The sequence below is a fragment of the Phaseolus vulgaris genome, chromosome 8 (genome assembly GCF_051622355.1).
Source record: "Phaseolus vulgaris cultivar YP4 chromosome 8, ASM5162235v1, whole genome shotgun sequence".
Taxonomy (NCBI): Eukaryota; Viridiplantae; Streptophyta; class Magnoliopsida; order Fabales; family Fabaceae; genus Phaseolus; species Phaseolus vulgaris.
This window is the reverse complement of record NC_143505.1, coordinates 22,064,985-22,076,548: the sequence shown is the minus strand read 5'-3', so window position 1 is coordinate 22,076,548 and position 11,564 is coordinate 22,064,985. Positions and strand designations below refer to the sequence as shown.

Sequence of the window (11,564 nt, the reverse complement as noted above, 5' to 3'; positions counted from 1 at the left end):
CGTGGATTTGTCTCGCTAATCTAGTCAACCTTTGACTTGAACGTTATGGATCGGTCGACCACGTGTGCAACGCGATCACCTCTTTGTCGTTTAGGTGCGGCATGAGCCGAGTAAGGGCCGACTCAATTCTCAATTTATTATTAGCGTTACATCTAATTATGCATTAATTTATAACTTTACACATTTAATAAGAAAACTGCTAAATCATACTTGAATTTTCTTTAATATTTATAAAAAATCAATAATTATAAAATTGGAAAATAAGTACAACTTTTTTATTTAAAGAAATTAAAAGCAAAATCATATTCCGAAGCACTTTTCATAGTGTGAATTGGTGTTTTAAAATAAGAACTCATCGTAGATTGTGCAGCGAATAGTGGATGGATAGGGTCAGGGATGAGAGTTGTATGTGGCCGAAATACGTGTTTTCTTTCTCAACTAAAAAAGTTTCCAAACTCATAGTGGTTTGTTAGAATTTTATTCTCTTACAAGAATTTATTTACTTTATTTTTATCTGTACGATATATGATATGATGTATTATTTGTTTTTCTCTGTCATTTAGTCCCTTTTTTTACTTCATGAAATCAATTATCTGAAAATAATATCATTAAATAAAACTTTGACATTTTGAAATATTTTAAATTCTATTCTCTAACTTCAGATTTGTTTTAATATGTTTAGCTTGTGGTTGAGTTTTAAAATTTAAAATGAAATTTACGAAATAATTTGTAATAAATTTTGAAAGTAATAAGTTGAGTTAAAACAAATATTTTTACCTTGTAAAAATGTATTAAAAAATAATATGGAATTTTTTTAGCATTTAATATTAAATTCCTTTAATTACTATTATTATTATTATTATTGTTATCTATAATGAATTATTTAAAATATCTTTAAAACTGTTTGCTATAAATTAAAATGGTTTTTAAGATTTTTACAAGTAAAAGTTACCAAAGCATATATGTTAACAATTTTATGTAATTTTGATATCAACAGCATAAATTTAGTTGAATTAATTTTATATATCTTTTATTTTTATAAATACTATTATTGAATAAGAAAATTATAAATAAGTTTAACTTGTATTGCTTAATAAATCTTTTAAAACCCAAACAAAAAAAAGAAAAAGCAATCAAACTTTGGTGTAATCGTTTACAGTTATATACATTTGTGAACCTAAAACTGTATTGCAGTAGACCTTTTAATTAAGTTTTCAAAATAAGTTTACCCCCTTAGAAAATATTCTTTGCAAATATACTAAGTTCAAGCCTTGAATTTAGGAAATGATTTAGACCTAATTTCATGTAAGCCCCACCACCAATTTCTAAATGGGTATTGCCATCTCACCTAAAATGTTTGACCACAAAAAATAAGAGGGCGATTAAAATACTCACTGTAGCCGAAGAAGAATCCAGAATCTGCAATGACAATATATATTTACCACAGCATTAAGAAGCAAGATCAGAACAACTTTAGAAATGTAAAGCTGATTAGTTCCATTTGCTAAAACTTAGTTTCCTAAGTATGCCAAAATTATTGACATTTCTGTATTCACAAGAAAATGGGCAATTTATGGTCTCCTGAAGCATAGGAAATGATACTTTTTTTGAGTGGTGATATATAGTTTGCCCCATGGAAAGCAGCTGCTCGCAGAATATTAAAAGGTCCAAAGTCAACAGAATAGGCTTTTTGGAAGCCATCAAGGATAGCCATCATCATAATATTGCCTGATCTTCTCTCTGCTTCATACTTCTTTAATAAATTTACCTGCAGAACCGTACACAGAAATAACCATACCAAATTTATATGTACAAACATATTAGCAGTTCCAAAGTTACTCAAACTTTTGTAAACTTACATATTTAATGGCTTTTTACAGATATTAAATTTTATTAATATAATTGTTGAATAGTGTATTATTGTCTTAAAAAATGCTGTATGCCAACTTTTAAGTAGTTTAGAGACACTGATAGATGTATAATTAGACAGTAGAAATTTACTAATACTTTAAAATAAAATGGTATGCCAAAGTCTCAATTTAGTTTTAAATTTTGTGATAAAAGAAATTTAAGTTGATAAAGTTAGATGTGTAGGTAAAAAAAATGTATTTTGCAAAAGCTATATATGAATGAGATAATCTACGAAGCCTTCCGGATTCCAACCAGCAAATGATTATACCACCCAGGAACAAACCAATGCACACATATGACATAACATACCTCTCCAATATCAGAGCCCAAAGCAATCCCCTCTGCAATAATTCTTGAAAGAGAAAATGCATCTCCAAAACCCAAATTAACTCCTTGACCAGCAAGAGGATGGACAGTGTGGGCTGCATCTCCAATAAGAACCACACGTTTTGAGGAATAGGAATTGGCATGCCTTAAAGACAAAGGGAACACCATCCTTTCAGATGCCAACTTGGTCACTTTTGGAGGAATTTCAAAGAATTCATTAGTTGATATTGTTGCATCCATTTTAAACCAAGAGAACATGTCTCGAGTTCCTAATAAGCCTGACGTAGGACGAGGTCCATAACCATAATCTAAAGCATAATTCACATCCTTTAAAAATTCTTCCTCAGTAGTTGATTTGCGACTGTTTGACTCTGCTGGGCTCATGGTCCAAACAATATTGCTAAACTTATCACCTATGGGTAACAGAGCAATTGGACCGCTGGGTAGAAAACGTTGCCATGCACATACATTTTCAGAGGTATGCTCTACTGTGCAGATTATTGCATTCTGAGAGTAATTCCATCCAGTCGTTTTGATTCCTGCCAATTCCCTAACATGTGATTTTCCACCATCAGCGCCAACCTTCACAACAAGCATCTTTATTAATATACATACATTAACATGTAACAATAAGGGGGTCGCTAATTGTCATCCAGAATGCAGTTAAGCAAAATTTTGTTACTGTTTAATGCAACATAACACATTTAAATTACCACCAACTTTGCATATAAGCTACTTCCATCACTAAGTTGCAGCTTTGCACCATGCCCTTGAGCAGATGACGGTTCTACGGAATTTGTATTCTCCTCCACTATAGACATAGAGCTTGTATTCAAAGTCATTGAACTTAACCTCAAAGGATAGATTGTTGTCTTGAAATCAGAATCCTGTCAAGAAGGTTGTCGTTCTCAATGTAATGTATGTATGCCCCAAAATGACAAATTTTACTCATACATAATGAAATACACAATGTCCTTAATGGGGGAAAAGTGGAATCAGCCAAAACATAACTAGATTTACTGACTTGATGATAGTCCTAACATTAAAACATGTCTAAACCAGCAAAACATCCAAGAATGACAGTATTTCATCCCATTCACATTTAACACTAGTATTAATAAGCTTACTATTCAGAGAGTATTCTTGCACTCTGAATTGAAAGACAAGTGAAAGAAAAATATGAAAAGTTCAGACTTTCTAGTTCATGAAGTTCCTAGCAGTCATAAATGAACTGGTCTTCAACCCCCAAAATCTAGATCAATAGGATTTTCCAAGTCTTGTTAGGAGTATTTTTGGTATGTTCCTAGCCAGTCTAGGACATCTTAACATCATTTAGACAAAACAATGTCATTTTTGTACAATATAATAACGTGTCAGGAGAGAGGAGAATTTAAGAACAGGAGCATGACTGAGAAATCCTATCGGTTTTTAGTTATGAATAATGAACAGACTCCCCAATTTGGAACATTGTCCAAGTGGCTAAATGCTTGCTTATCATAAAATTACTAACCAAGTAATTACATACTGCATATCACACGCAAAATGCAAATTTATACCTTTACGCATGACAGTAAGGCATTGTGGAGCACTTTATTCTCGGCCACACACCTAAGTGATCAAGTTTTCCAATTAGAAATGGAATAGCTGTTTTTTGCAAAAGGGGTTTACTTAATGACGACATGTCTACACTTACCCTAGAAAGTCTTTGTTTACATCTCTTGCATTATATCTAGCATATCCCAAACCAGTATAATCCCAGACCTGCGAAGAGATACAAAACAATTCATGAAATGTTGAATAGTAGAGTAAAAGTGTAGACAAAGCAAAATGCATCCTCAAGACAAGGAGAATCACCGGTCTTGAGGCAAGCACAAAAAATAAGGTATAAACAAAGTTAGGTGCTTAAATAAAGAAAGTGAATAAAATTTTATATTTAATAATCACCACCACCAAAGCCTTATCCTACTATGTGAAGTTAGTTACTTCTCTCAACTGATACTTGAATTTAGAGAATAAAACTGATAGGCTGGCATTGTGTCTGTAACAGTCTACACATGGTCTGTATATATTAGCGTTGGAATTGATTGCAAGGATTCAATCTCAGATACAAATCCTAAATTGGTCCTTAGCTGATTACACTATATATACTTCAAATCCTACCAGAAATACCAAACACATTCTAACATTTCCCATTAAGTTGGAGCCCATGATATACACACCAAGCTTGTCAGAAGTATTATGGACTCCATCCTTTATTGTATACAAGTTGAAAATTAGAGTTTAGGCCTATTTAGACAAACTTTTTCATAAGGACTTTCAGGAAAGAAAAATAGGAAAAAAATTTGAAATTAACTTCTGCGTAAGTTACTTTGTAGAAGATCTCTGATGTAACTTCTCTAAATCTTTTTATTTTTAACTTGTGAATAAACTAATTTTAACTTATGGAAAAACCCATTAATTTTTTCTTCTTATTTTTCTCTGTTAGAAGTCCTTATGGAGAAGCTTGTTCAAACATACCCTTTATGAATTTTGTTGCTATCTTTGCAGACAACATTCTCCCAAACAAAATGACAATCAATCTCAATGATTTTAGTCCTTTCATGAAAGATAGGATTTGAAGATATGTGCAGTGCCGCCTGACTGTCAGTTCATTGACTGTTATTCACAAATGTTGTTATCTGTGAGCAATTGCATCAACCAAGTCTGCTTCTTGCTTTTCCACAAATTCACTTTTCTCCACAAAAGATCATGAAGTAGAGTGTCTATCCAGGAGAGTGCTTGCAATATCAGCAGTTGTTTAACCACCAATCTCCATATGCCCTGTATCTTCGTATTGTAAGCCTTCATCTCCCATGTCCTCCCTAGTGATTGAAGTATATTGACAGTAGCATCCTAGTGACATTCACGTTGAGAGTTGTGAAATTGGCTTTCTCTGCTCACAGCAAGGGAGATATCTGGTCTTGTTACAGCATGGTAATTTAACTTTCCAACTAACTTCCGATAAGTAATGAATAACCATTCATGGCGTTATCAAATATGATCTAAAGAAAATTGTCAAATTTATTACACCACAGATTTGAGAACTTGTATTGGCATTGCTTGGGAGGCTATAAATATGATTCACACGTTTCGGTAGTAATTTAGCAATTACAACTAATATTTCTAAGGCATTTGATACTTTGAATTGGACATGTACCATACCAGTATCATATGAGTGTTGGTAGCCGACTTGCTACAGCAGAGTTGTGCTTTATAGGTATTTGCACAACATTTGTGTTAATTTCCTAAATATGCTCCTAATAACTATGCACTTTGAGAATCCATTTCCACTATTGTGCTAGTCACAAAGAGAAAATAATAAATAACAATGAATAGGAGAGAGAAAAAAAGTTACCTGCATTACATTAAAATAAGCATGTCGGTTTTGCTCAACATATTTCCAAGCACCAGCATCTGAAAATAGACAAAAAGTAATTGTTAAAAGAAAAAGAACAGCGTAGTAATTAGACTAAAACCATGTGTTTTACTAGACAATAGATGATGGTTTACATACTCTTATTTCATTTATTGCAAATAAATAGAGGATATTTTATCTTAATTTTCAACACCCCCTCTAAGCTAGAGCATATTGATAAATATGCACCAAACTGGTATAGGACCACAGGTTCGAATCCTGTCACCTTGATGTGAAGTTCACAACCCAACACAGCCTAAAGAGCACCCGTGGTAAACTTTCAATCTTTTAGAAAGAGAAAAAATAGACTGCCCTTGATCTGATCTGGGCGGGATCTAAAGCAGCATTTCTTCCAAATGTTTCAAGGGCAAGCCTTAGGTTCAATTCTTTCTTGCCTACAGTCATCTTACCTTCTTCTTTGGAGTTAAACAGCATTTCAGTAGTATCTAATTCCCCCTCTAAGCTGGAGCATATTGATAAATATGCACCAAACTGGTATAGGACCACAGGTTCGAATCCTGTCACCTTGATGTGAAGTTCACAACCCAACACAGCCTAAAGAGCACCCGTAGTAAACTTTCAATCTTTTAGAAAGAGAAAAAATAGACTGCCCTTGATCTGATCTGGGCGGGATCTAAAGCAGCATTTCTTCCAAATGTTTCAAGGGCAAGCCTTAGGTTCAATTCTTTCTTGCCTACAGTCATCTTACCTTCTTCTTTGGAGTTAAACAGCATTTCAGTAGTATCTAATTCCCGTAAGAAAAATGTACATTTGGAAGAAATGCATTACTGTATAGAAGGATTTAGTAGGCATGTTATATTATTGGTTTATATATATATATATATATATATGTGTGTGTGTGTGTGTGTGTGTATGTATACACACACATATGTAAGCTTTTAAATATGTAAAAAATAACTCATCTTTCACATGTATTTTTCTCCTTTTTCTCTAATATAAGTTTTTCCTTTTCTAAACAAAAAAACAAGAGAAAAAGAAATAATTAGATTTTGAAACCACAATGATGGTGCTTATTGACTAACAACATAATACCTTGGAGAAAAGATATAGAAGCAGGAGTTACTGTACTGACTCTTGGATCAGGGGCGTCTTCCTTCTTGATGTGCAAGCCACTGGCCAGAGCTGGATTACTATCAATAATTGCAACGTTCAACTGCTTTGTCATTGGCATACTTGCTGGAAGAACAAAATATTCACCAGATTTGAAGTTATAATACATTAGTCAGTATCATCATCATCAATTACAAAACTATGTGTTTTCGTTCTTGTCTTAAAGAGTGTTTGGATAAAATCTTATTTTAAGGAAATAATCACTTTTCAAGACAGCTTCTAAAGAGAGCTTTTAAAAAGGAAAAACAAAATTCTAAGTGTTCCTGACATCACCTTATACTTTATTATTTCCACCTCTCACTCTGCCCCTATCTCACTCTCTCATTTTTTAATACTTCCCTTCATCGCCATTATCAGTCTTACCCACTTCATGACAAATAAAATAATAGAAATTAGAGACAAAAACAGTTGAAAACAAGAATAGTAGGATACATTATTGAAGTGTGAGAACAAAAACACAATTTTTCACAAATATATTCAAACTATAAATGCAAGCTTCAAATTTAATAGGAAGCCAGGACAAGTCAACAACGTTGAGCCATATTCTTTGTAAATGATCACAAATAATTGGACTATCGGATAAATACATGCTATGATGCTCTCTTTGATAAAACTGAAGTTACCAAATACCAAACCTTTAAGGCTACTAAGATGCAATGAAATACTATCCTAAAAGCCTAACCATTCATTTTTAATTTCTACTCGAACCTTACAAGAATAAAATCTAATTATGATTAAAAGTGCTGTGCAAAAAAAAAAAACTTTAATAATTAATCATAATGAATGACTACAGGTGATTGCTAAGTATAATTTTATTGATAAAGTGGTGGTGATTAGTAATCCATTGACATGGTTTGGAACAACCAAACCGGTTATTTAGAAAGCTATAACAAATGACCAAGGATAGATCCAAGTAGGTAGAATTCAAATTAAAGCATATATTACTAGTGTAACAGATTGTCAAATATTTTATGGATCCGGATCAGAATAAGTTCAATAGTCACCACAAATTTAGATAGGAAAAATATATGAAACTTTTATTCAGTTAATTGAACTGAGATAAGGGGTAAAATAGGTGCAGATTGACAAAAAAATTAAACTCAGTAAAGACATGATTAGCTGAGGAATTTTGCTAAAGCTTATCTATCTACAGAAATTGCATCTAGAAAAAATGACTTAGACACACCCATCTCCATGTACATTATACCTACCCAAGAAGCAAGCAAGAGCCATGCCAACCATCCCTCCTCCTACAATAGCAATATCATACTGTGGAATAATTTTGTTAATAGCCTGCTTCTTCTCATGCTCCTGCCAATTTTCAAGAATAGAATAGGGCAATTTTCATTTGATATTCCATAGCATGAATCATTATCTTTCAATACAAACTAATATAATAATGTGAAAACGCACAAAGGTGCAAGTCCAGGATAAGTGATGATAATTGGCAAAGATTACAAAGAAGTAGAGAACTCAGTAATCACAGTCATTACTTTAATCAATGTAACAAGAATAAACTACAAAAAGTAAAAATTAAGGTAAGAAATATAAATTAAAAATATGATGCTTCTCATCTACAATCCACCTCAACTTAATAAAAGAAAAGAAGCATGTCACATTTTCTCCTTTGCTGTGCTTGATTTAGCCAGAGAGGTTGTTGTTCAAGGAAGTGAGGGCAAGTTGCCCAACACAAAAATGATTCCAGTCTGTGTTAATTAATTCATAGAGTTTATTGATCACATGATTGAGGATAGTTGCCCAACTTAATAATTAAAGTGATCGGTGTTAATGCAGAGAGCTCCTCACATGGGGGAGCGATGGTAAGTTGCTCAACTTTGGTGTTTCCTTTTGGTTTGCTGTTGAGGTGGCTTCAAAAGAGTCGGAGCAAACACGGTGGTTGAACAAGATACTTGATTAACATCATAGGTTGTAACCAAAGAGTCGTGAATATAGCAAGATTCAACCTGTGTGGAAAAATAAAAAACGGCTGTTTCCTCGGACAAAATGGGACAGCCTAGATTTTGAAGAACTTTAGGAATTCTCGAAATCTATTCTACAGTGAGTTAGAATTTCTGAGATAAACAAATTCTTTTAGCTTATATGTTGACAAGAATTTATTCTAGGTGTGCGATCCACACAAAAAATATCTAATAATCTATATATTTATATATATCAATAGTTATAACAGTTTAGCATTCAAAAAAATTAAATTTTCACAACATACTTCTAAAATATCATTCCCAAATGCAAATCAATTTGTTTAGCCTAATCAATAATCTCAAAATCAATTCTTTCCATGTCAATTCTTTCAAAATCAGTTCTATCAATACCTAAACATTCAGTGAGTCGGTAAGGGGTCAGTGCCAAGAAGTTTGGTTGAGAGATCTTGCTTTTCAATCTATGAATTTGTCATTTGAAGACTTAGAGTACTAGTAAAGGTCTTTGGTTGGGTTTCTGGGTATTACAGTGATGTGAACTGGAGACCAGCTTGAGAGCTGAGGTGACCAGTGATGAGAAAGGCCAAAGACATCTGAATCCGTCTCAAGTGCTTGAAATTTTCATGGTCAGCATTGAAAGGTTTTTAGTCAAGTGGAGTACTAGTTGCCTGAGATTGCTTGTTGAGATGGGTAGAGTTTTCATATCTTGGTGCTTTTCCTTTCTGTTCGTAAATTTGCTACTTGAACCAAGGGCTTGCAGCATGAATGAGAGGATTGTAAATGAATGTTGTATGCTGCCTTTCTATTTGATCACCCAAACCAAAAGGTATTGAGTCTTTATGCTATTAATAATTAACAATGCAGCAGCAGGCAACACTGGGATAGAGGAAAGTGAGATGACCTCTATTTAAACATTTTAATACAAACTAAAATTTAGACTACACAAATAAGTCACAGTTTACTGAGACAATCACCGCCACCAATCTAGGAACACGTAATTTAATCAAAAGAATGAAAGATGACAAACGAAAAAGAGCACCACAAATTAAATAAAAATGAGCAGAATGTGATCTGGGAAGTTTAAAGAAATAAGATAGATCATAACACAGGAAAAAAAATTATTTATGAAGTGTAAAGGAACCTTTTCGTGGAATGGCCAAGGAAGAGGATTTCAAATCCTAATTTTGTTTCTGAAGCAAAAATTTCATTAGAAAATAGGGGAGAAATCACAATTCAACCCCAGAACCCTTAAACAAATATTACTATAGTGGTGAAAATGGGATTTTAAGAACCATATCAAGGTAGCGCTACTATAGCATGAACAAGGCCATTATTTCAGCCACTATGAGCAAAATTGAAAACGGCTACACTGCACTACTCCTCCACAGTGCTACTGCAACTATAGCACACCATTGACTACTTAATAAATAAATATTCTGGTCTAAGGTAGTCTTCTATATTAAGTTTTTGGACGTTGATTACTGATAAAACATCATAAATATTGCAGGCCCCCTTCTCTGTTGTCCCATACATGCTCCTTGACATCCCCACTGTTTCTCAGCAGTTTTAATATAATTCAAATCTCAATTTCCAGTAAGATCAAAAGTGGTTCTCCTGGAAATATTCAATTTTCTGTTGTAACAAAAGCTAAAATACCAAATATATTGCTCGAAACTTTTCCAAAAGCCATTATAGTATCGCATCACTACAGAAAGTCTCAGGTAAGTCTAGCCTACAGTATGCGATTGTTCCCTAGAAGTATTAAAGGAAATAGGTTGCATCTTTCAATGAATATTAAAAGGTAGAACTCCTTAATCTGCTAAAGAAGAAACTTGGAGAGCTGCATCAACAAGACAGGGTTACAATCTTCAAGCATATCCACACAAAATGGTCAATTTAGAAACACAAGAATGAAGCCCGTTTGATCAAATTATATAAAACTTGCAGTTCCAAAATCTATAGCAAAAATAACTATCCCGATATTGCTTTAACACTATGTAAATGAATTCAATTTTGTACAAACACACACTATAAACAACTAGAAAAATATAATTATAGGTAATGATATGATGTATGCTTACATTGGACGCCTCTCCAGTAGTGGAACCAGCAACTTTCACACCCTCGGTACAAAAATACTTTCTTGGAATTTTGAGGGCACAGACATTTGAAATAGTCTTCTTCATCAATCTATTACATCAGTTACAGAGTCAGAGCCCAAAACAACACAAATAGGAAGAGATAGAAAACCACTATAAACACTACGAACCATATTCTGATGCTGGCATACGAAGAAAGAAGAGGAAAGAAAAATTATTTGAACTCAAAAAAGTAATTGAAAATATCCGAACATAGAAAAGCATACATACCTGTTCATTGTGTGAAGAGGGAAATGGTGGAATACAAGAAGACGGAAGAAGGAAGGGTTTGGTATTTACGGAACTGGATTTCAAACCATGGGAGGGCTATGATATACAGCGTTCGAATCGAATACACGTGGATACACCGCAAAATCGCGTTAGAATAGAAAAATGTGAAGCGCTTAACTGCAAAAATGTTCGAAGAACTTAGTGTTAAATTTACGTTTCATCTCTCCCTGATTTTATTTTATTTTTTTAGACGAATTTTGTTACCTAAATTCTTTTAACATTTTATTATTAATTTTTTCACATGTTATCTATCTGTTAAATTTCTGACAAAACAAAACTTGTCCCAAAAAATTTATAAAAAAAAAACAAGACGGCATTATTTTACTACCTAATTCTGTAAAATAATATTGTATTAACCTTATTTTATTTTTATTT

The 11,564-nt window shown here is 33.1% G+C and overlaps 1 protein-coding gene across 3 annotated transcripts; it reads right to left on the bottom strand.

Annotated features, from left to right (window-relative positions):
- Positions 1–1,409: 1,409 nt before the first annotated feature.
- On the bottom strand, positions 1,410–11,347 carry LOC137824249 (FAD/NAD(P)-binding oxidoreductase family protein). 3 transcript variants are annotated; one of them, XM_068629804.2, is made up of 10 exons: positions 11,130–11,347; positions 10,842–10,950; positions 8,035–8,134; positions 6,746–6,889; positions 5,633–5,691; positions 3,932–3,999; positions 3,795–3,846; positions 2,952–3,125; positions 2,221–2,820; positions 1,410–1,768 (listed from the first exon to the last, which is right to left on the bottom strand). In XM_068629804.2, exons 1-10 carry the CDS (start codon positions 11,135–11,137, stop codon positions 1,553–1,555), a joined length of 1,530 nt encoding a protein of 509 aa, XP_068485905.2. In that variant the 5' UTR covers positions 11,138–11,347; the 3' UTR covers positions 1,410–1,552. The 3 variants fall into 3 exon arrangements, with proteins under 3 accessions (XP_068485905.2, XP_068485906.2, XP_090150041.1); XM_068629805.2 differs by lacking the exons at positions 8,035–8,134; positions 10,842–10,950; positions 11,130–11,347 and adding an exon at positions 7,097–7,189; XM_090293915.1 differs by lacking the exons at positions 5,633–5,691; positions 6,746–6,889; positions 8,035–8,134; positions 10,842–10,950; positions 11,130–11,347 and adding an exon at positions 4,756–5,170.
- Between the last annotated feature and the right edge of the window lie 217 nt (positions 11,348–11,564).

Excerpts from the sequence above, each read along its gene's own strand:
- LOC137824249 (XM_068629804.2), bottom strand. Across the intron at positions 5,692-6,745 it reads TTCTATATCTTTTCTCCAAG|ATGCTGGTGCTTGGAAATAT; the intron begins GTATTATGTTGT and ends GTCTATTTTCAG. Across the intron at positions 4,000-5,632 it reads CTTATTTTAATGTAATGCAG|GTCTGGGATTATACTGGTTT; the intron begins GTAACTTTTTTT and ends ATCTCTTCGCAG.